Source organism: Natator depressus, chromosome 2 (assembly GCF_965152275.1).
Source record: "Natator depressus isolate rNatDep1 chromosome 2, rNatDep2.hap1, whole genome shotgun sequence".
NCBI lineage: Eukaryota > Metazoa > Chordata > Testudines > Cheloniidae > Natator > Natator depressus.
This window is the reverse complement of record NC_134235.1, coordinates 227,461,842-227,487,510: the sequence shown is the minus strand read 5'-3', so window position 1 is coordinate 227,487,510 and position 25,669 is coordinate 227,461,842. Positions and strand designations below refer to the sequence as shown.

General features: G+C 39.3%; 1 protein-coding gene across 2 annotated transcripts in view; it reads right to left on the bottom strand.

The window, feature by feature from the left end:
- Window positions 1-25,669, bottom strand: part of MLLT10 (MLLT10 histone lysine methyltransferase DOT1L cofactor) — a 212,478-nt gene that overhangs the window by 23,379 nt on the left and 163,430 nt on the right. For both annotated transcript variants that reach the window (XM_074946060.1, XM_074946059.1), the window contains exons 12-13: window positions 23,002-23,180; window positions 435-552 (exon numbers count right to left, since the gene is read on the bottom strand). In XM_074946060.1, the coding sequence (XP_074802161.1) occupies window positions 435-552; window positions 23,002-23,180 (297 nt within the window). The remainder of the gene's footprint in view (window positions 1-434; window positions 553-23,001; window positions 23,181-25,669) is intronic.

The following is a 25,669-nucleotide window of genomic DNA, read 5'->3' as shown; positions in this document are numbered from 1 at the left end:
GGTAAATATTCACAGGATTATTAAACACTGTAGAAGTTCTCTAACAGGATCTTTCTGCCACACAAAGTTGTGTGCAATGCAATTTCATGAATTATGCAAATAAAGGTTTAAACTATTCAAGACAAAACCCAGTGCTGTTACTTTCTTTGCAAAGAACTAAGAGAACTGACCACATCAATCACACAAAAGTCACAGGAGACATTGTTGCATTCCTGCCTGCTGATGGCTCTGCTTAAACATTTACATTTCAGACAGTAAAAAATGCATAGCTATTTTGCAGTACAACAAAGAATTTACTTCCAACAAGAAAGAACCATACACAGTCATTTAGGAGCCAAATTCCCAACCAAGAGTTCACAAATAAAATTAGCGGTCATATTTTAAATAGTTAAAATCAGGAAAGCAGATGCTTTGAACAGTTCTAGCAAGCTTACCTGCTTGACTGTTTTCAGACTGAGCTATAAGTGCTGCCATTGCTGAATTAGGGTTCAGCCTATTGCCATACATGTGGGATGGAGGCAAACTGAGGGAAGATCCAGGTAGGGTGTTTGCCTGTAAGACAACAATTAAAACTACAATTTTTAAAAAGTCTGGAAGAAAAATTCTTAATTTATTTTAAGGACACTTCCTCATGAATTAAAATTAATTACTAGTACGTAAAATACTTAAAAGTTAATGAATATTTAAAAAGTAATTAATGATTTTCAATCAAGATTGGGGAATAAAGAAATATAATTGCAATACTTTCTGAATGTACTAAAGTGTAAATTGCTATTTTCTCTGGTATATACATTAAGCAAAAAGCTTCTATAAAAATTAAAAATGTTATTGTATGAATTGTTAGAAATTTTTGATTTGCAACTTTTAAATGATTGGCATACAACAAGTAGGATGTGTAGACTTGCTTACAATTCTTAAGTATTCAGCCAATGCCAGGACTTAGTGGCATGGTGACCATGCAGTTATCCTACTAATTATTTAATCTTATTAAACCATTTACAAAATAAGGGCAGGTAGACAACAGATGTCTCACAAATGCTTGGGTTCCTTACATCACAAGACGGCTGTGGAGGTCAAAAGGTCCACCTTCCAGCTCTATAGTTTAACTACACAGAGCCATATTTCCTTTGCTCTACTCTGTCATTAGTAAAACCTGCACACTATTTTGTTACTTCCTATTTTGATAGGCTTGGAAGCCTGGTGTTTTTTTGTTTTGTTTTGTTTTTATTTTAAAGAAAGCAAACAGCCATTACAAGTATGTTTTCTATACAATACTGGGCTCAACGAATCACAGTTTTGCCCTGACCCCATATAAGGAACTGTATTTTTGGCAGCTGGCCAGCTCTACTTACTGAAGAGCTCGTCAAAAGTTTGTATTCATTCATGTTGCTAACCACAATTCTGAAGGTCTTTGCTGGGACTTGTGCCAAACAAGCGAAAATGAACCCTTAAACAGATGAAGCTAAGGAGGCTGGCCAAAAACTTGCATAATCCAATGCAATAAAAATACCTTCCTCCCTTGGCTGTTTATACTTTCTCCCTTTCGAAGAACAGATCTGCCTTAATACTGAATTTTGGAAGCATGCTATCGCACACAAAAACAATGCTGCTGGTGCTAATAGAAGATATTTACATTAGCCTGAAAGAACACACCTTTTTCAGAATAAAAAATAGATTTTAGGTTTATGCTCTTGTGTTTACAGAAAAACAGATGCACAACCTGTGAGATTACATAAACAATAATCTTAGCATGAACCTGAATAAGAACATGCAAATAAGCTTTTCAGAAGAAATGAAATGCTTATTTTTTTGAGATGTAAAAAAGAAGGTGAACAGCAGGGAAGCCAAGTTGCAGGACATTTTGACATGTATAACTGCACACAAGAGACACATACTGGTTATTACAAGAAAAATATTACACAGTGTAAACTATGTCTCTGGAAAGAATCATACACTGCCATTAAGGTTTGGCTTTTAGCCAACATATTAAACTTGATGAATGGACTTTTACAAATTCACACAACTGTTTTCAATGATGTTGTATTTACTATATACTGGTGAGAAATCTTGGCCAGTACTTGTATTCAAGTTTTTCTATTGTTGAGTATAATGTTAGAATAAACAAACATAAAATGTAGGAACAAGAAATTCTGTAAGACAATTGTCATTTTAATAGATTTTTATAAGAACATAAATCACAAACGCTCACAGGTTCACCAAGTATGGAGAATCTGGCCCTTATTTCAAGGTTTGTAGAATATTTCCATTAGAATAAATCTGCAAAAGTTAAAAGCCGTTTAAAATACTCTTAAGTCTTTTCACTTACCTGGTTATGTGAATATGTCCCTGAAATGTAGTACACTAATTTCCACTAAGTTCAGTGACACTTACTGATGGAGGCAGGCAGCACTGAACCATTCCAGCTGTTTTCCTCAATAAACACCTATAGCATGACTCCAAATCGACTAGCATTATTTGTTAGTAACCTTTCGTTTTTCCTCTCATGCAAATAATAGGAATTACAAATTTCTGGTAAACACTTTCTCTGAAGAAAACGTTAATAAACAGAATATTAACCAAAGGCATTATCTGCTCCTATATTTAAAAAAGACAAGACCAACAAGGTAAAACACTGTATATTCCAAATTTAAGTTGAATTGTGGCAGTTGTAAATTATATTAGTGCATTTCTACCCTTTAACAGATGTGAATTATGTTTTATTAGTTTTAATTTTTGAAAGTTCAAAGTGCTAGCATTTCAGGAGAATGAGATTTAAAAAAAAAAATCAAGTCCAAAAGGTACACTACTCACTTCTGCTGCAGAGATTGGATTCCCACCCCCATTATTCTCATTCTATTTAATTCACAGCAAGGTTAATAAAACTAAAGTAAAGTAGTATGTTTAAGATGACAAATAAATGTATAATTGTGGCACAATTTCCATAATCGGCAAAAACAGAGCATGTTTAGTAGACTGAAATTAACAAAAAAATTCATAAGCAGAGCTGGATGAAATTCGTTAGAATGATCTACATATCTTGAAAGGAACAGCAAGTCTCTGCTGAGAAGCTATCAAAGCGCAAAACAACACACATCAAAGAAATTAAATGTTTGCTATGTGGGTTGACACACCAGATCGAAAAGCTTGGCATGATTTGAACAATATTTAAGAGTCTGAGGTTTTTCACAAGTGGTGGTTCGCTACCTACATTTAAATCTTTGCTTACACTTTAACTAAAAACATTTTAAGACTTCCTGTGACGTAAGCTAGAACTACAGAATTCCTAGTTTCAGAGTAGCAGCCGTGTTAGTCTGTATTCGCAAAAAGAAAAGGAGGACTTGTGGCACCTTTAGAGACAAACAAATTTATCTGAGCATAAGCTTTCATGAGCTGCACGAAAGCTTATGCTCAGATAAATTTGTTAGTCTCTAAAGGTGCCACAAAAGTCTTCCTTTTCTTTTTGAGAATTCCTAGTGACATCACACATCTTATGCAACTCCTCAAGAAAAACTCACTTTAATAGAACTGCTCAAATAGCTGGCGGTAAAACTTAGAACTATATTCTTTTTATGAGGAAGGAAAACGTCAGGAATATGGATTTGAAAAGTATTACTATGTATATGACGACTTCATCTGACAGGAAAGTAAGGAAGGTATTAGAGAACTGCATTATTTAAAGGTGAAATAGGAGCTTCACATTTCACTCAGTTGAAACAGGCTATAGCAAGCATTTATTAAAAATGCGCAATCATCCTGTCAATACACATTAAGGTCACAGGATTGAAACAACCTCTAAAATGCATCACTTTTAAAGCTGTAGCATTCTTTATTTCAGCTGATTCTCTTTAACAGCCAACTTGCAACACATGGCTGAAATGTACTTGCACAAAATTCAAATAAAAGATATTTATATTTAACTAAATCTTTATTTTTAATGCCCAGAAAACAAATCTTACTCAAAATTATTTCAACAGATATATTTAAGCCTAATTAGAGATATATTGTATTTTGATTTTATTTATGGAAAATTCAATAAAGGAGCAAAGCAACACAAGATGAACATAGATAATACACTATAATTCAAGGAATGGTTGATTATAATAAGAAAAAATGACGATTCTAATTGGCCTCTAATGTATTTCTCCTACAGTAAAAAGGAAAGTCACATATTTTTAATTGTTTGAAAATTATTTGTACACATCAACTAAATTGAGTAAGTTACACAAATACCCTGTGAAATATTTTTAAGGTGTCAGCAACACTGATGTTTCTTTGGAGTAATGTACAAAAGTATTACTTTACATAAAAATGAACAAAATTTACGAACACTAAAGTTTCTAAAATTAACAAAGTATTAGATTGTAGGACTGGACATTAATTTAATTTTTCAGGAAGAAACAGTTTCTTGCCTAAAAAAAGTTAAATGGAGCCAATGAAAGAAAATCAAAGGGAATAGGAGGAGCCCAATAGTTAGCTATATAAAATTTCTATCAGAAAGGTCTTGATAAGCTGAGAACCCATGAGTGTGCACATTCCCCTGTTTCTTTCAAGTTTTATGCCATGAAATATTTTCTGATAACAGGCCCCATTTCTGTCTGAGCTCCACACCAGTAAGGTTTTAATACTCAGCGTGTGATGAGAGATGAAACCAAGTGTGAACAACTTTCAGGTCCCATGAGTAGGCTGACTATTGAAGCTGTCAGGTTCAATTGCATCATTCGACATTATTCAATGCCCCAAACTGCTCCCTAATTGTTAGGGGCTTAACATATTCAAAACCATTGTTTAGGCTAATGCTGAAATGCCTACAGTTGAGTTTCCATAAAGAAGGGGGAGGGATTTAATTGTAGTTAAACCATTACTGAACTCTCCTTCATTCATGATAGGACAACAAGAATGGGCTGAACAACCAATTCCAAGACTGCTTCTTAATCACTTTATATCTAATCAATACACTTCTTCCCTTTTGATTAAAAATATAATTATTGCTAATAGTTTCATACCACAATATTTTGGTGATTCTTTAAAGTAAATGGAAGATAATTTCATTGCCTATTGCAGTCTGGAGATATTTGTCATTAAATGAGGGATGGAATTTTTCTTTAAAATAAAAATGATTTATTCTTACTTAAGTTGCCTGTGTGCCTCAAATATGAACAGCAAAATAGTATATTTAAGGCTACAATAGTATGGTATAATTTGTTATTTTTTCACACTTTTAATGTAAGTCTTGTGACAGAAAATACACATAACCATGTCATGATGTCCTGTTTTATATGAATTATAGCAAATCATGCTGACCAGACAATACTAATCATGTTTCAGCAAACTTTCTAAAGGAAAAAAACACTGCACAAAACCATGTTGTAGGATTTTTAAAACACACAGTAATTAAAAATAAAGTGCATATTAGTTTTGTCTTTTATTTGGAAGACATTGCAAAATTTCTGGTAGAAAAAGAATATTTCCATTTCAAGTACTGTAATCTAGATTTAACACTGGAAAAGAAAGGAATAATATAGGCAACAGTTTATCAAGTGTCACCCAAAACTGGAATCTTGAAATGTGTAGATGTAGGCTGATACCAGTTGAAATTTGCTTTTGGGGCTATCTGCTCTTTTCCTTTTTTTAAAAAGGTATGATAAAACAATGTATGTGACTGTTATCCCTGTTGTTTTACAAATTTCAACAATAAATTCGGCATCAGATTACGATTGGGTCTCTGACAGTGTACGGGGACCAGCTATAATTTCACTAGGCAATGAACTCTCTGCTCCATGTTATTAGTGGCCCTCCCCACTTCCAGTTCTGCTAGCTCCTCACAGGCTCCACACCATACTATTTAAAGGGTGGTTAAATTGCTGCTGTAGCAGCATGCACTCCCAGGGAAACCCAGAATAAATTTTGGCTGAGTCAAACAAAATTCCTTGTGAGATACTTGCTGCAATACATCACTTCTGAAACTCCTCACCACAAGTGAGGGACATATTTTAAAGGCACAATCTAGAACTAAACTTTCTGTAGAAAAAATGCTCAGTTGAACTTTCTAGTGTTTTTCTGATAGCCAGAAACACAGCTGGGATTTGAAAACCAAAATTAAAAAAAGGTTCAATGCAGTTAAATGCTCCAACATTTATTTCCTAGTGTCACCATATCAACATTCCAGATGCATGCAGTGATGTAGGACATATAATAGAAAGTCTACTAAACTGCTTTTGGACTGAAACTTGTGATTCTGCTGAAAACCTAAGGCCAACACTTTGATTTGTCTTCTTTCAATTTTCACATGGTTTTCAAAATAAACCTTAAAACAATGCATCTTATTGCTTCTTCAGTGCAAGAGCCTACAGCACTACTGGTGACTGAAGGTGAGAACAGCATGAACTTCCTGCAGCAAATCCCACTTTATCAAATCACTTCTATGTCAGCAGAAGGGAACAAATCGAACACCTACTGTAGCCTTGCATCCGATGAAGTGAGCTGTAGCTCACGAAAGCTTATGCTCAAATAAATTGGTTAGTCTCTAAGGTGCCACGAGTACTTTTCTTTTTGTGAATACAGACTAACACGGCTGCTACTCTGAAACCTGTAGCCTCTAGTTATTCCCTCTCTGAAAGAAATATCCTGGCCCTTACTCAGGTGCTTCAAAGCCTGGAAAGTTTTCCATCAATGGCAAAACTACCATTTTATTAACTGGGCTGACCTATCCACAGGAAAATTTCAACAAGCAAGCTTTTTCACTATTTAATTATTTGAAATAAAACAATTTGACTAGATAATTCTATTAGAACATGCTAGACAAATGAAAATAGAAGAAACACAAAAGAAGTCTCATACTAACTTCAGAAGCGAAAAAGACAACTTCTCAACCAAGAAGGACATTTCCATTGATGTGCAAATTAAAATATAGATCATGTTTTAACTTTATGCAAACTATGAATATTCCTTTCATATTATTATTTTAAAAAATTAAACTACTATATTGATTTTTAGAGCAACACAGAGAAGGCAAGTAATTTAAGTAACTGTAACCATGATGAAGACTATCTATAAAAACAGATAACCAAATGCTGGTTTTAAGAGAAATCAATTGTTTTGATTAAATTTAGGCATAAATCTTTCAATTAAATGAAAGAAAGCCCCTATCTTTCAAACAAAAGTGCTCAAATACTCTCTAAGAGAGGCAAGAATGAATACAACTGAGAAACACAGTGGGATTTGAAAGGCAAAATGAAAAATTAATGGCACACCTACAGAAACTAATTTATACCTCTGCCCACTGTACAACAAGGGCATATCAAATGATTAAAAACCACAAGGGTAGAAGGTCTGTCTTCTAGTAATGTGAAACATCTATAATCTCCACTGTATTACTGGTTTAACTGATCTCTTCTATGTTAACTAAACTGGATATTCTGTAAATTATTCATTAATTCAACTCTAATTGTTTTACAAATGGGCAAATTAACAACAACATTTAATGTCGAAATATTACATTAGGGTACAAACTCTTTTAAAGTAGAACTTACACAATTTTTCAAAATGAGGGCCTACAGGTATAATATTCTGGGGATTCTCCATCTCCTTCACAACCTAAATGAAGTTGAGATTTAATTCAGAGTAATAATCTGGATTCCCTTTTACCTCAGTTTGTTCCCTATTCCTTCCACTTCACTACCTCATGGTAGTTAACCAGTATCTGCTTTATATATTTGTGGTAATAGCAAACTTAAAAGAAAATCAGTCTTCCTTAAAACCAAGAATCTATATATTGGAATCCCAAATTAATTCTTTATCCTGGCTGGCACCAGACAGCAGGATTTGATTTAGCAATAAAATCACTATCAAAATTATATTTTGCAGTAGTCTTATTTTCTTAAACCAACTTGATCCAAGATACACTAATAATGCTACAAATAATCTGTAATTAAAAAAACCTTATTCATAATTATTCCATAATATTAGTAGTAATGAATGAGCTGTTTTTTCAATAAACATTGGTATTTTAAATTCCTAAATAAAGCCCAGTACTCTTTGTTGTTATTCAAATGATGAAAGAAACATCCGCAATAACCAAGTCCAAAGAATAACTGCTCTCTGAAGGATGCTTTCAAAATAAACTACATTTTAATATGTGGCCTGTAAGCACTTTACATCAGAAATGAACTTTGCAGCTTGAAACAAAGGATTCGCTATACAAAGTGATGTATAATATTTTGAAAGTCATACCTAAACATTCAATTTCACCTAATATTTTTGTTTTCTTTCACTGAATATAGACTAGAAAATTTCACATTTTTCACATTCAGCACCATCACTATTGTCTCAAGCAGCTAAATTGAAGTAGCGCTACATTCAGTTCACCCAAGAGGTCAATGTGCCTCAGTTGCCTGGAGACTGATGGTTGCTACAGCAGCACCAGATAAGCCAAGCTAAATAAGCTTCAGTTTGAAGGCAGAAAGCATTTACGACTAGACTGAAACACAGATGCGGTTGTCTCAGCATGCAGTAGTGTGCAAAATCATGCAAGTGCCTATCAGTCTAGTTCCATGTTCATATAAATATGTGTAGTCCATCTTATTGAAACAAGAAGAAAATATAAACGGTAAAGATTTTAATTAGACTAAATACTGGATTACTTGCAACTATGATTCCTTTGTTCTTCTAGTTGAGTCACATGTTACAAGGAATTTTCCCTCTGGCTGTAAATTCCTCTTCCACCCTACTCTTCCCCACACCCATACCCAAAATCCTCAATCATAATGAATGAGAAGAAAAAGTCTTTTACCTAATTTTGCCTGGAAGTAATCAACAATTAATCAAAACAGGTTTGAAATAATGAACAAATAAATTCATACTGAAAATCGTATTAACATGACAGTTTCTTAATATCACTGACTCATGTCAAATCTCCTGAAGTTTAAATATAATTCGATCAGATAAAAATGTGTTTTGTTGAGTTTGGGAGGGAAGTCACTATCTTGCACTTTCATTTCCTCATAATGCAGAAATCCCTCCTCTCTTATTGTAAAGGGATGATGTGAAATGCCTTCTAAATCAGGCAACATTACCTCCACTATAGAATGATACAAGGCATTCCCCCTTTACCATAAATGCTCTCATACCCTGAAGGCCTAGGAACTGAGGACAGAGTTCAGGACCTGACATCTGATTCCCACATATGGTAGTGTTTTGAGCTGACACTAGACATTCAGATCAGCCTGAATATTAACAATTTAATTTCCCAGATAAAGACTATGTCAAACTGGAGTTAAGGTTGAGTACATAGCAGTAATTTAAGGGTAAAAATGTGACAGAGATTTTATAATTACACCAAAAACAAACACTAAAAACACAGGAAATAAAGAGGAAAGGTTAAATTTAGAAGAAATCCAAACAAGTTCAGACGTGGACATGCACAGTTAAGGCACCCAAACCTTAACTCTGCCCTGCTACAACGCTATACAAGAACCATACAATTATGATTACATTACAGCATAATGGCATCCATACTCCCAGATTAGATTAAAAGGATTTTTTTTAAAAAAAATATTTTGCTCATGGTATTTCTGGAGGGTTGAGTTAAGGCTGTTTGGGTATTTTAACTGTACTTTGTATTTCTACATGTTGACCTAAATGATGGCTCTTCCTGTAGAGTAATAGCATTTGCTGATACCACCATAATTGGAAATATTGTTAGGAAAATAGAAACGCAAGAATTGCCATATTGGATTAATCAATTTAGTCCAGTATCCTGTTTCTGACAATGGTCAGCACCATATGTTCCAGAGGAAGGTCCTCCTCATTTCTAATAGTTAGAGTTTGGCTTCAACCCTGATATATAATGTGTAATCTAACCTCTAAAATTTGTTAGCATTAATTATGACAACACTGGATATTATTATCCATACCCATTTTTGAATCATGCTAAATTCCTGATGTCAACAATTTCCTCTGGAAATGAGTTCCAAGGTCTAATTATATGTTGTGTGAAAAAGTATTTTTTAAACAGTTTTGGGTTTGCTATCTTTTAATTGAATTGATTTTCCTTTATTCTTGTGTTATGAGACAGGAAGAACAGAGGGATTTCTGGCTCTTAGCTAGTTTCGATCAATGTCAATACTTTGCTTCTTATCCCATGACTAGGAGCCTCTTATGAGGTACCTTGTCAAAGCTATTTTGAAAGTCTAAATTACGTTAACTGGTTTTCCTTTATTCACTACTCTGATACATTCAAAGCATTCTAACAGATTAGTGAAACATGATTTCCCTTTGCAGGAATTGTGCTGGTTAGACCTATCATATCACGATTTCCAGATGTATTATTACTCTAATTATTATTCATACTGAAAGTAATATAAATCATCCTGAGAAAGACCTACACAGATGAAGGAAGTAGTCAGTTTAAACATTAGCAAATCTTAAAGTTTTATTTTGGATCTAAAAATTAAAGGCAACAGACATTCTAATTTAAGTAAAAAACCCATAAAATGTATTGAGAATGAAAGGACCTTGCTCTAAACAAAAAGAAAAATTTGATATAGATTGAGGTCATGATGTTCCTCACCTCGAGTACATCCCCCACTTCTCTGTAGTTTAAATCTAGAACTTATTAACTCTAATAATTTTCAATAAGAAAACTACTAAATTGATCCAAAACATGGGAGCTATGAGTTTAGGTTGCAGAATGGATAAAGAAACTCTCCCTGGTCTCCAGGGCTTTGGATCAAATAAGGACATATCAGGATGTTAGTAAAAATGATCAAATCCAGGTTGAGGTACATTTCACCTGTGCTTTTGGGCATTTATAGATGTAGAAATGAACCAGAGTATTCAAGCTCACTCAGGGAGGTCTTCATTGATTGAGATGGCCACTATCTTTATGCTGTAGCTCTAAAATATCAAACAGGTTTGGAAATGACCAACGAGGAAGAGTTTCCACATTTGTTCTGCAGGAGTAGGATGCTACAAGGACAGACTTACTTGGAAGGAAATCTTCGTGAGAGCTACTGTACATTTGAGAATAGCAAATTACAAAGGGTTGGGGAGATAAGATTCCTATTTGTCTGATTAGCTTCTCCCAACAGAAGAAAAAAGTCCAAGAGAATCGTGGCTTCCAAAGGCAGTTTCCATGTATGAGAAATGAGACTAATCATTCGTGTAGTATGTGCCTATTTCAGACTCTGGATTTGGAGATGAACTATTAGGATGATATTTTAGACCTTGGTTACTGTGCCACAGAAGTTCTCTATTATACTGGATGATCCGAAGAGTGTCTAATCCTCATCTTCAGCCATCGTTTGTGGTTGTGAATGATGTCTTGGGTTCAAAATGGGGAACCCATTTAAATCATCATATAATTATAATACAAGATTTCTGGAAACCTCCGAAGACCTTACTTATCCATCCACCAGACCCACACCTCATTCAATGCGCAGAATGGACCTGCTCTGGGGATTATTCAGAGTTGTGGTATGAACGAGACTGTTGTCTCATTTCAACCCTGCCTCTGCACTAGAGTTCCTATGTGATGCTAGGCAAATCATTTAAACCAAGCTTTTCACAGGTGACCACTAAGTGCATGTTCCTCATTTTCTGGGTGCCCAACTTGAGGTACCTAGAACTCCAGCTCAAGTCAATGAGACCTGTGCTCTGAACAAATAAAGTGCTATAAAATGCTATGTTCTCTGAAAAATCAGGCCATAGGCATTTCAAACTGGACACCAAAATTAGTGGATACTTTTGACATTAACCTCTCTGTGCCTTATTTCCCCATCTATAAAATGGGAATAATGCCACCATCATTCCTCTCAGGGGTGCGGTGAAGATAAATTCATTAATTTATGTGAAGAACTCATATGTTCAGATGAGCACCACAGAAACCCCCCCAAGGAAATTAATTTTGTACTCGGAGCAGGAAATAAATGATGCATGGGGCCACACACTGAATGATGAAAATAAGATTAAATATTGCATAGCTGCTCATTCAGTAAGCACCGTCCATCCTGTACATTAAATGAGACAAGGGCCCTGTGGAAAAAATAGTCTGTGATTATGTAAAGATTGTATCATAATATATATGCAGAAAGGGGCCAAATTAAGGTTGTCTGGGCAACCTTAATTTTGGCATTTTCTAACTTCTGAATGCTTGGCTTTGCAACCTTAATGCTCCTTCAGTGCATTTTGCCCTCTGTAATATTATACAAAATGACAGCGAAGAACTCACTCTTCACCACTGTGTCAAAAATCTGTACACAGCTTTGGTAATGGAGTATCATGCATTCAGCCACTCCTTCGCCCCTTCATCTGCCTGGCAAGGGCACTATATTAATGGGAACTCCGAGCTGAAGACAACACTCATCATGAGAGGTGTCTCAAGCATTTTGTGATTACTTCCAGATTTGGGATGGAAGGGGGATCTCAAACACAGACCTCTTTCCCAGATGAGAAAACACACAATGCCTTCAGTACTGTTCTGGAGGAGGCAGACATGCTGGCACTTTCACAGATACCTTACAATAGAACCTCAGAATTACGAACACCAGAGTTACTAACTGACCAGTCAGCCACACCCCTCATTTGGAACTGGAAGTAGGCAAACAGACAACAGCAGAGACCAAACAAAACAAAAAACAAATACAGTACAGTACTGTGTTAAACATAAACCACTAAACAAATAAAGGGAAAGCAGCATTTTTCTTCTGCATAATAAAATTTCAAAGATGTATTAAGTCAATGTTCAGTTGTTAACTTTTGGATGAACCACCATAATGTTTTGTTCAGAGTTACAAACATTCCTGAGATCTTCATAACTCTGCGGTTCTACTGTACTTCTGGATCGACAAAAATAGTCCTTGTATGTCTTCGGCTCCCATTGCTTTATTACCAAGGTTCTTCAGGAAAATCAAATAGGACCAAGCCTGTGATACTAATAGTTTCAACTTGGACTTGACAGTTTTGATTCTGAAGGTCGTATATCATATAAGCTTTTTTGTATAAAAATATTCTGTCTTACAAATAGATTCATAGATATTTAGGTCAGAAGGGACCATTATGATCATCTAGTCTGACCTCCTGCACAACGCAGGCCACAGAATTTCACCCACCACTCCTGCAAAAAACCTCTCACCTATGTCTGAGCTATTGAAGTCCTCAAATCGTGGTTTAAAGACTTCAAGGAGCAGAGAATCCTCCAGCAAGTGACCCGTGCCCCATGCTACAGAGGAAAGCGAAAAACCTCCAGGGCCTCTTCCAATCTGCCCTGGAGGAAAATTCCTTCCCGACCCCAAATAAGGCGATCAGCTAAACCCTGAGCATATGGGCAAGATTCACCAGCCAGATACTACAGAAAATTCTTTCCTGGGTAACTCAGATCCCACCCCATCTAATATCCCATCACAGGCCATTGGGCCTATTTACCATGAATATTTAATTACCAAAACCATGTTATCCCATCATACCATCTCCTCCATAAACTTACCGAGTTTAATCTTAAAGCCAAATAGATCTTTTGCCCCCCCTGCTTCCCTTGGGAGGCTATTCCAAAACTTCACTTCTCTGACGGTTAGAAACCTTTGTCTAATTTCAAGTCTAAACTTTCTGGTGGCCAGTTTATATCCATTTGTTCTTGTGTCCACATTGGTACTGAGCTTAAATAATTCCTCTCCCTCTCCGGTATTTATCCCTCTGATATATTTATAGAGAGCAATCATATCTCCCCTCAACCTTCTTTTAGTTAGGCTAAACAAGCCAAGCTCCTTGAGTCTCCTTTCATAAGACAAGTTTTCCATTCCTCGGATCATCCTAGTAGCCCTTCTCTGTACCTGTTCCAGTTTGAATTCATCCTTCTTAAACATGGGAGACCAGAACTGCACACAGTATTCCAGGTGAGGTCTCACCAGTGCCTTGTATAACGGTACTAAAACCTCCTTATCCCTACTGAAAATACCTCTCCTGATGCATCCCAAGACCGCATTAGTTTTTTTTCATGGCCATATCACATGTTTGTATTAAAAAGACATGTAAAGCTGCTACTTAGCGTTCAGATATTTGAAGTGGAGGTCCAATTTGAAAGAGCAATCCTGCACTCTTACTTAACTAGATCTCCTCAGACCCATCTTCTTTGAGGATTTTATCTGCCAGTTAATCTCCTAATACTGCCAAAAACTCAAAGAAAGGTTACTCAAATAAAAATATATAACAACTCTTAGTAATTATGTTTGGACACTTCCTCTACTAAAAAATTATAGTGCAGTGCTGCAGGTACAGAATGGCTATTATTTCCTTCTAAGAGTTGGTTACATTTCAGCAATGACTGATTAAGCCTATATAGAATTTTAAGGATAAAGGCATTCTAAACATTATTGAATCATGGCTTTTGTTTTCCATAATTAAGGTAGAGTTCAGTTTTGCATTTAAAACAGGGATTCAACCATTTTGTTATACACAGACAATACAGCATAGCTCCCCAAAATTATAGCACTTACGCTGAGTAAAGAATTAATCTTCCGATAGTTTAAGTAAATTTGTTAGTTTATGAGTTAAAATTAATTAGAAAATGGTTGACTTAAGAAATTTAGTATCCTGTGTCAGACTTTTTGTCCCAAGTGACCTTGCTAAAGAAATAGGACAGACTCCTCAAACTTCCCATAGAGTTAACACTCACTGAAATCTGATGCATGGCTACACTTTAAATTATTTTTTTTTATTTTAGGATTAATAGGTTTTTTCCCTTTAATCATTTTTACTATTTTTCTTAACTGAAAATATTCTTCTTCAGCAAGACCGATGAGTAATGTGCTACAGACCAATCTATGAAGAACTGCCCTCATTCAAAATGGCTGACATCTACTGTTCTCAATCGGAATGAAACTGCCAGTTTCCCTTAAATCAAAGACACAAACTTTCAAAATGTTCATGCCTTTTCATTATTCCCAATGCAAGTAAATTCAAACTGCCCTCAGGCAAGATGGTGGCCCTTGACAGTAAAGGTGTTAAAAGTACCTGTGATCCCAGTCAAGACAAACCTTACAAGAGAAGTCAGTCCCCCTTACTAGGCTGTTACCTCTGAAGCTCAGTGATGAAAATCCCAGCTAATGTGTTCATCCATTGTTGCTAGATGCAAATCTAGATACATAAAAGTGGGGGCAGCCTCTCTTCCCCAACAATTTTTTTTCTAAATGAACTGCTGGGAGAGATGGAACCATCCTTTCTCTCCCCAGCTTTGTGTGCCCTCTCACTAAGCCTGTGCCTGGGAATGAGAGAGATAGGGGGAAGTGAAACCCTATGAGCCTCCCTTTCCATAAGCATGAGAAGCAGTAGACAAGGTGCAGGGAGGGGAAATGGGGAAGGAGGGTCTTCCCTAAAGGGGCTGGAGTTGCAGCTAGTAGCTGCCTCTCTTCCACTTCTTTCCTTCTACTAGTTGCTCAGTTCAGGGCAGCACAGTAGGGAGGTGGTAGAAGAGAAGGGAACTAGGGAAAAAGCAAACAGAGCAGCTTGGAAGGAAGGAGCAGGGCTCATGTCTCTCCAGCCCCCCCCCCGACCCATGCAGTGTGTTCCCCCCTCCAAGCTGGCCCCTCTCCACTACAGTATCCAGGCCTCCCCACAGCAAGCACGGAACACATCTCCCTGAAGTCATCAGTCCCTTCTATACAAATGTTTCTATTGCCTTACCTCCCTCCCTCCTATAACCTGACTCACGTGCAGTGCCTGGAGAAAAGGACAACTATGTTGACAATGGTGACATAGTGTTCCTGGTTATGTTTCATAATGGCTGGAAGGTGGAGTTTCCAGTAGAGCCAGAGAGAAATTATAGGCAGGGTTTCTGTTCCAAAATAATTTTATGTTTGAGAGAAAGATCCTCTGACCACTGTCCAACAGATGTTGTCCATCTCCGGGAAACACTGACGTATCAGAACTTATAATATTTCTATGCCATAAAGTACGCATTTTCTGGTCAGCCATGAACACTCCAATTTCCCGATTAATGTTCTTCCAGTACTTATTAATAGCTTTCATTTAGTCTTGGGATGCACTGGCAGAGCTGTAGGGCGAAGGGAGTTGCAGTGCACTGGCAGAGCTGCAGAGTGTAGTGGCATTGGCTGACTGGCAGAGGTAGAGGTGAATGGGTCTTGGGGTGCACTACCAGAGCTGGGCATGCCATGCCTCCTTCACCTGAGTTCCCAACCTCTCTCTCCTCTCCTACAATCCATCACCATTTATCTCCCACCCCTTGCAGCAGCCCCAAATCCCTCTTCCCCTATTCCACCACTCCGCCCACAAATATTCCTCCCCTTCCAGGAACCATTCACATTTATTCCGCCTCCCAATACTTTGATTACATTCCCCCCAAAATAAAACTGTCTCCGGGGTCTCAAAAATTGTAGTATCCTCCAGTCATTCAGTTCAAAACTCATTTTGTCTTAGGTGCGGGCTTGTGATTAACTTATCCTTACATATGTTAATTGAAGGGTGAGTTCATAGACACCAAGAGTTCTGTAATTCAGCCAGTCATTAGTTCTTCTCAGTTTAACAGTACAAGGCAGCAGAAGAAAACAGTTTTTTGGGAGGGACCTGTAACTCAAGAACCCCTTGGTCAAAGGACCCCACATTTAGGCCACTAAAGCTACCCTGCATTGCCATGAGACATATCAAATTTCAAAGAAATCCGACTTTGTAAGTTGAATTAAGGGGACTTAGGACGGTCCAGCTTTAAACAGATGTCATGATTAAGGCTACGATTATGTCATGGATGTCACGGAACCCGTGACTTTCATAGACCTCCATGACATTTTCTGCTTCAGCCCCAGGGCAGCTCTCAGCTGCTGGTGGCAGCAGGGTCCCCACAGCTCCCAGCCGCCATGGCAGTGGATGGACCCCAGACCTCTCTGGCCAGGCAGGTAGGCCCCTGTAGCTCCCAGCCGCCATGGGCAGCCCGCCGGCTAGGGGAAACCTGCAGCTCCCAGCAGCCATGGGTACCCACCGCAGCTCCCAGCCACTGCGGCAGCAGGGGGACACTGGACTTCACTGCTGCCGTGGGACCCCCTGCAGCTACCTGGGTGGGGGGGGGTCTCCAGAGCTCCCAGCCTCCACAGGTGGTGAGGTGACCTCCGACCTCTCAGCCATGGTGGGAGGGGGAGGACCCCAGCAGGCAACAGGGGATCCCAGAGTTACCAGCTGCTGCAGATGCTGAACCCTCCTTCCTTCCCATTTTGTAAGGGATATTTTTAATATAAGTCACGGACAAGTCACAGGCTTCTGTGAATTTCTGGTTACTGCCTGTGATCTGTCCATGAATTTTACCAAAACGTATCTGCGACAAAATCTTAGCCTTAGTCATGACGCACCCTAACAATACTGGCAATCTCGTGCCATTATAATGAAATTATGATCCACTTATATATATAAAATCTGCTCCCTGGGTCTAACTATTATAACTTCTTGACCAACGGAGCACAAATAATCCCGCTCAATACCAAAAAAATACTTAAGATGCTAGAGCATCAGTATACAATCTCTGAGAAGAACAAATAAAAAAGGCAACATGCTAGACTTCTACAGTTCCCTGTAAAAAACTAACAACCTCACTATAGTAAATTGTGAAAATCTAAGGTCGATTCTGCAAATACAGAATCAATGATCACAAACTAGAGGCGCAAACCAACAGATATAAAGCACAGTCTAAACTCAGAGGAGCAACTGTGTAGCCAGTATGACAATGAAGAGATCGTGACAGAGACTATTTGTATTTCCACTGTCCAAATGCAAAGAAATGCAAGAAAGCTTATTTCCTCAAATTAACAGGAATCAAAAAACTTCTCAGCAAAAAGTGAGAAGGAAAATGTGCCTGACTTTGGGATAAAGAAAAGACAGCAGCATGGTACATATTACGTAGTAACTTGCCACTGGATGAAGAATGGACAGCAATGACAAACACACATACAGCAGATCAACCCTCAAAACACACAGTTTATACCGATCTTAAGTGGGTCGTATCCATCTCTGACGGATACTCGAGGGGTCTGCCTTTTTCTTATATTTTGGTAACAGTTGAATAGCTTGTCATGCCAATAAAGTCTCATTGAATGTAAAGGTATTGTAAAAAGGAGCAGAGGCCAATCCGAGGAAAGCAATTGCGAGGTGTGAGTTGGTATACCAACCCTACACTAGACCAGGAGGGGTTAACGAGGCCTGTGGGTGTAATCAGCTTTGTCTTCCAACACTTGCAGTAACTGTCAATCCTGGAGAGAGGAGGTAAAAGAGGAAAAGCCAGGCTCAATGGGGGTTGGCTGGGAGAGTGCGTAGATCTCGAGCTAGCTCTGTGAAGGCAGGCCTGACAGGTGTTCGAGATTGCCATGAAGCTGCTTGGGCAGGGAAGGATGATCAGCTGGAGCTAAAACCTAAGTGTCAAAACCTCCTTGGGGCAGGTAGGCCTGGTGCAGAACCTTTTTGTTTCTTTTGTTCCTCAACTAGTTTGGATCTCCTTTGTTTTGGATCCTACAAGAGTCAGCTGGGGAAGAGATATGAGAAATGCCTACCTACAGGCCACTCTAGGAAGCAGCCCAGGGACACAGCAAAGAGTCTGAACAAACTCTGCTTCATAAAATCTGCTTCATTCAAGGTCCCTGGGCTGGAACCTAGAGTAGAGGTCAGGCCTGGGTTCCCCTACCAGCTTGTGTAGGATGGGAGCATGAAGACCACAGAGCCAAGGGCTGGCAGGCCTAAAAGCCTGAAGTTGATCCAAACCTCTGGTGTGAAGCTACCAGGCTAGTGGCACACTGTACTTGGGTTTTCCCGGAAGGGGCAAGACTAAAAGTGACCCGGCGAGAGGGCTGAGTTACAAGAAGTGGCAGACCACTGCAGGGCTGGCAGGGCAGTCAGAAAGAGATACAAAGGAGAGCGTGCTACACCATGCACAGCCACTGGAGGCATGGTGGCCAGTGAGTCATATTGTCTACCGATGGCAGCAGAAAACAGAAAAAAGGGTGTGTCAAGAGTTGTTCCAACTGATGAATTTTCAAATAAACAACGAGTATGGGAAGCTTTAGACACTTTCTGGTGAATCGTAAGTTATTTTCTCAATCTTTTTCTCTCACTCTTTTAAAAAAAATAACTAAAGCATTCACCAGAACGCATACACAACTATTGACAGGTAAATGAATGGTGAAGCAGCTGATTAAAAATTTTTATCCTTAATATTTAGGCCCTACCAATTTCACGGCCATGAAAAATGTGTCACGGACCGTGAAATCAACCCTCTCCCATGAAATCTGATCTCCCCTGCTGCTGTGAGCCTGGGGCTCCTAGCTGCTAGTCTGGCTGCACTGGGGAAGGACAGGAGTTGTCCTTCCCCTGCACAGCCACTCTTGGTAGGAAGATCAGACCCACATCCAGAGGCAGCGCAGGAGCTGGGCTCCGGGCTTCTGTTCCCCTCCCACTGCAGCTCCAGGTGCCGAGCTTGGGGCTTTCGGGGTTTCCTCCCACAGCGGCTTCTGATGGGCAGGGGACTTTCTCTCCCGGCAGCATCGGCCTAGGCTCTGGCCCCCTCCCCTCCTGCTGCAGCTCCAGGCACCAAGCCCAGGGCTCCCTCCACTGGGGGCTTCCGCTTCTGGAGGCTGCATCTGGGACTGCCCAGGCTTAGGCTTCTGCTCCCTGCTGCTCCAGCCGGGGCAGCTCAGAGCTTTTCTCCCCCCCCCACGCTGCACCCCTGCCACCCCTACCCCACAGCCGGGGCAGCCTGAGCTCTGGGCTTCTCCCCTCCCTCCCTGCCCGGCTTCTGCCGTAGCTCCGGACACCGAGCTCTGGGCTTCCTCGCCCGGAAGCTCCTCCAGGAGCTGTGGGCTTGTGCTCCTTCCAGCTGCAGCAGGGGCAGCCCGGGCTTGGGGTGTCCACCCACGAGCTGGTCCAGCCAGGGCTCAGAGCTTCAGCTGGGGCTTCGGGCAGTCTGGGCTTGGGGCGTCCGCCTGCAAGCCACTCCAGCTGAGGCAGCCCGGGCTCGGGGTGTCCACCCCCGAGCTGCCACAGCTGGGGCAGCCTGGGGCTCACGCTCGAGCTGGGGCTCATGCCCCCCTGTTGCTCCAGCTGGGGCTTGGGGAAGCCCAGGCTCGCGGCTTGCACCCCCCTCCCATTTCAGCCAGGGCTCGGGGCAGCCCGGGCTCAGGGCTTTCACCCCCCTGCCACTCCAGCTGGGGCAGCCTGGCGTCGGGGTGTCTGCCCCCAAGCCGCTCCAGCCCGGCCTCAGGGCAGCCCGGATTCAGGGCTTCTACCCCCTTGACGCTCCAGCCGGGGTTCAGGGCATCTTCCCCTGCGGCTCCTGTAGGGGCTAAGGGTGCCCCAGTAGGGGCTTCTACCCTGGGGCTTTTTCCAGGGCGGGGGCACCCATTTTTCCTAGGGGGCCCGCAAATTGCCTGGGGGTGCCTGCCTTAATCTGTCTCCAGCATGGACTACAAGCTAGGAGCCCTTGGCTGACGGTGCTCCCAGCAGCATGGGGCAGATCCTACCCACCTCCACCTCCGGGAACCTCCTCTAACTGCTGGGAGGGTACTGCCTTCAGAGCCCAGCTCTTCTGAAGACAGCACAGAAGTGAGGGTAGAAATCTTGGGAATCCCCCTACAACAACTTTACAACCCCCCCCCCAATCCCATTTTGGGTCAGGACCCCCCACAGTTACAGCACTGTGAAATTTCAGATTTAAATATCTGAAATCATGAAATTGACCAATTTTAAAATCCTCTGGCCATGAAATTGACCAAAATGGATCATGAATTTGGTAGGGCTCTATTAATATTCATTGGGTTGTCCTATGCCTTATTTACTGCACAACCTCTAAACCCTGCACTGATTAAATAGTTTTTGTTAGAGTTTGTTGGAAACTTTTCATCCGATTGATTTTCCAACAAAAAATGCCCTTTTTGCAAAACTTAAATTTTCCGCAGGAAATTTCCCATTCTTCTGCCAAAAGTGAAATTGACACAAGTTTTCCAGGAGGGCTGCTGGGGCTGAGCGTCCTGGCTCTCAGCCTCCTCTCCAGCTCCAGGGTTGGAAAAGCAGAAACCTTTCAGCCTCCCTCCCAGCTCTAGGGCCAGAGTCTGAGTGCCCAGGCTTTCTGAACCTGTAGCCCTAAGGCTGGGGAAAGGCTGACAGAGTTTGGGGAAGGCTGAGTGACTGGGTCTTCTAGCTCTTTGGGCAGCTGGGCTGGGCTCTTATCAATTTGACAGAAAGTAAAACTGACAAGAGCATTCTAGACAGACAATGAAGAAGCTAAACATTTCCATCTTTGATGTTTTGTCCTGGTTTGGGAGGAATTTTTTTTATTTTTTTATTTTGGAAAGGGAATTCCTTTTTCCTACCGGTTCTAGCTTTTATTACTTCCTGCTTTTCCATAAGGCAGTCATTGCCATAGTATCTGTGTTCCTCACAAGCATTAATTTATCTTCACAACACTTCTGTGAAGTATGGTGGTATTATCCTTGTTTTACAGATTGGGAACTGAGGTGTAAAGGTTAAGGGCAAAATGTCCCCTTTGGGCATCTTAATTTCTGAATACCCAACTCTGATTTTTTCGCAGAGGTGGTATGGTCCCACTGCTCCAACTGATTTCAACTAGAATGGAGAGTGCTCAGTACTATTGTAAAGTCCTGGACATCTGGAGTTAGAAACACAAACATTGAGGAGCATACAATTACTGGCTACTTCTGAAAATTTCGGTCTAAATGACTTGCCCAGTATCACATAAGAAATCTGCGGCAAAACCAGACATAGAACATAGTTCTTCAAGTTCTGAGTGGTTTACCGAATTTACAAGACCGCTCTTTCTTTGTGCAGCCCCCTAGCTCATTCGCTACACATTTTCCAACATCCTCAGTGTCTGAGGCAAGGATGCTACAGAAAAACAGCCTCATTTACTACCTAACACTGCCTGATTCATTATCCAAGCTGTGTACTGAATAAAGCATAGGTTTGTGGGGGGGGGGGGAAAAGTAGTATGATTATGTAATTAAATACTCCTAAGGAGTAAAAATAATTAATTTTGGCATTTCCTAACTTGTTAGCATTTCACTTTGCAAACTTTATGCTCTTCTAATTCAACTTTTTGCATTCAATTTCCATGTTGTGTGTGTGTGCGCGCGCGCTGGTGGTGTGTTTTTTTATTTTTTTATTTATTTATTTATTTTAAAAAGAAAACTGAAAAACCAGACATTCAAGCCCGTGCATCAGTTTATCTGCCTGATAATGCTGAATAAAGGGATTTTGAGATTCTGTGTTTGGATTTGAAGGGGAGTGTAGGTTAGTGCTTAAACAAGGAACCAAAAGCTATCACCCTAGGATTCCATTTAAAAACAACAGCAGCAGCGCTCTGTATTTACACAGTGGATATTCGCCAGTGGGTCTCAAAGCACTGCACGAAGATGGGTATGCAAAAATAAAATTGTTTATTGTCTAACACTAATGGCCATAATACTTTTCATTTCTATGTTTACCTTATCAATTGTCTGCATTGTGTAACTTCTGATTTATAGTCATTGCTATGAACTACCCTCCTTTTCCCCATTTGGAAAATATATTGGGTTATTTTATTTTATTTTATTATTGCTGCTTTCACTCCCTTCCCTTCTCAACAGGGACAGTTTTCAACTAGCATAGGCTTCTTTTCTGATTGCAGAATTATGGCATTTTGGGCAGCTAGTAAAATATTTTTAAACAACTCCTACTCATCATTCAGATTAAGTATTTCCACACAATCATTTTTGCTCATAACAGCTTTCAGCTCTGGGAAATTGACCTCTTAGAGGGCCAAATGTTATAGGCAGGGCTGGTAAAAATGCCTATTATTAAGGTTGTCAGATGCTTCCCATTGCATGACCCTTTTCCAGTTGCTTTTAAGTTCTCCAACTAGAACAATTTGGACTGAAATTTTCCAAGCTGGGAAATCTTTAATTCTTTTAAACTGAAAAACAATTCGGAATAATATTTTTACCCATCCAAATGCCTGTGATGATTTACCTGAGTTGTTGCAACAACAGTAGTTACAGAAGATGTAGCTGAAGGTGACAAAGCTCCCACTTGCTGCAAGTGACCAGAAGCCTGCTGAGGTAAATGAGAACTGGAAATGGGAGTGTTAGATCCTGAGCCAGATACCGCATTAGGAAATGATACTGCTACATCATTGCTGTTATAAATACCTGGAAAAAAAACAACAAAAGTTTTATATAAAATTTCTCTCTTGTATTCATTAGTAGACATGTATATTTACTACAGAAAATTAATTTAGCAAGTTAACTAAAAAAAGCTGAAGTCAAGATTATTTAATGCACATTACAGAAAATTACTGTATTAGGATTTCAAACACAGTGATAGAAATATTCTAAACTCCAGAATATTTCAAATGTCTAAGAAACACGTGTTCTGATTTAGTAATTAATTTTTCTAAAATGTGTGTGACAGATCATAATATAGCTTTTATACACCATATCGAACGCATCTAAGTATTAGTACTACCACAATTTGTTGCTAAAATGCTTGCTTTCAAGTGATCCTGTAATCTGTTTACTTCTCCAATGAGCTATAGTCCAAGTTGAAATGGATAAAGAATTGCGCATTGTCTTGTGCAACTGAAAATCATAGAATCATAAAATTATAGAATATCAGGGTTGGAAGGGACCTCAGGAGGTCATCTAGTCCAACCCCCTGCTCAAAGCAGGACTAATCCCCAATTAAATCATCCCAGCCAGGGCTTTGTCAAGCCTGACCTTAAAAACTTCCAAGGAAGGAGATTCTACCACCTCCCTAGGTAACGCATTCCAGTGTTTCACCACCCTCCTAGTGAAAAAGTTTTTCCTAACATCCAACCTAAACCTCCCCCACTGCAACTTGAGACCATTACTCCTTGTTCTGTCATCTTCTACCAGAATTCTGAGAATAGTCTAGAACTATTTGATGGGAGAAGTGGTGCTATTCCATTTACTCAAAAACCCAAATGCCACAGAAACTTCAAGAAAAGACACCAAATGTTCGAAGACTCGTGATTAAATCATGAGAGTTGGCATCTCTGTGAATGTTAATGTTCCCATAAGAAGTCTTTGGTTATTGGGAGGAGAGAGGTTGGGTCTGAAGTTTTCTGCTACAGCCAAGTAGTTCAAAAACATTCCTATCATTGCCAGAAAGACAAGAAACAGCTTAAATTTTTCAGCCATTCCACAGTATGCTTTTTAGCAACTGTTAAGAACCTTGCAAAATTAGTAGTAGGTTGCTGCAACTCCTAGTTGAGTTTGATTTTAAGATGGAAAATAAATGATGCAAGATAAAAGGTACTATCAGATAGTATAATGCTCATGGAGTGAAAAACTTTGTAGTTATTTTTTCAGAAAGACTAGATATAGTTTAATTTGCCAATTCATCCAGAATAGGCTTTGTAATAAAATATACTACAGTTTGACTACTTGCTGTTTCTGCAAAATCATTTTGGTTTTAGGAAGGAGATGGCCTCTCTCAGTACTTTGCTACACCCTTAAAAGAACCAGATTCTAATACTGTTAGTCACATTCAGTAGCACTTTACTCCAGGAATAGTCCCATTGACTTCACTGGGACTAGTTTTGCAGTAAGGTGTTACTGAATTTGAATAAGGGAATTAGAATCTGGCCCTTAATTTGCAAATCAATCTTTGATTTTCACACTTAGAAGAGTATGCTAAGGTATATGAAAAACAGACATAAAAGACAAATTTTCCAGAATTCATGGATAGCTAAACATCCATGGATTATGTGACAGAAATATTAAATGTTCTGTATAATTTCCAGAAAACATGAGTAACTTTCTGATAAAGGCAGTCCTCTTGTAAGTGGGTTATAAGAGCTTTTATGTTGATTCTCAGATGTACATAACTTCTCTATACTGACATAAAATGCATGGAAGTAGAAGATGTGAAAATTTGCCCACAAGAAGTTATTACTTGTTACTCTTTAAAATAGAGCATGAGGAGACATAAATGTTCGACATCTTGTTTAACATTACTTACACAGTCACTAAACATGGTTTCAGATTTTGAAATAGTCCAAAAATAATGTCTTCAAAATTTAGAACAAGACTAAAAATGATCTTATTCATGGATCAACTATATCATTGGAGTACAAGTCTTCATAGAGACAACTGCAAAAAATTTATCAGGAATGCATAAAGAAAGCAAGATTTATTGCTGTGCACATTGCATGGATCTACTGACAAGTCTGTAGCAGAGAAAGAGTAAGGTATACAGCAGATTTGTGCATGACAATTTTTGTACTCCCTTTACTGGCATACAGAAGTAGACCTCAAATTTGGGCCAGCAAATGCTAACATACACAAAGTAAGAAGAGCTTTAAAAGTGGTTGTTTTAAAACAGATGAGTTCAAATTAGAACTGACTAGCCTAAATTTAGAAGGTGCAGCAGCGAATAAAGGTTGTTCAAGTGGTATACAGGCCAAGTTTAGACAACATACACCCTTTTTATGTTACTGTTGCGCACTACAGTAAACTTGAGCTTGCAATTCAGGATCTCAACAAAAAATTAATCCTATCTTCAGATGCGTGAGTGTATTTTGAAAGACATTTTAATTTTTTCTATTTCAGTCCAAAAAGAGGAAAAACACCAAACTCTTGCTGATGACTAAGGCAACAGTAAGCTATTTGGGAGG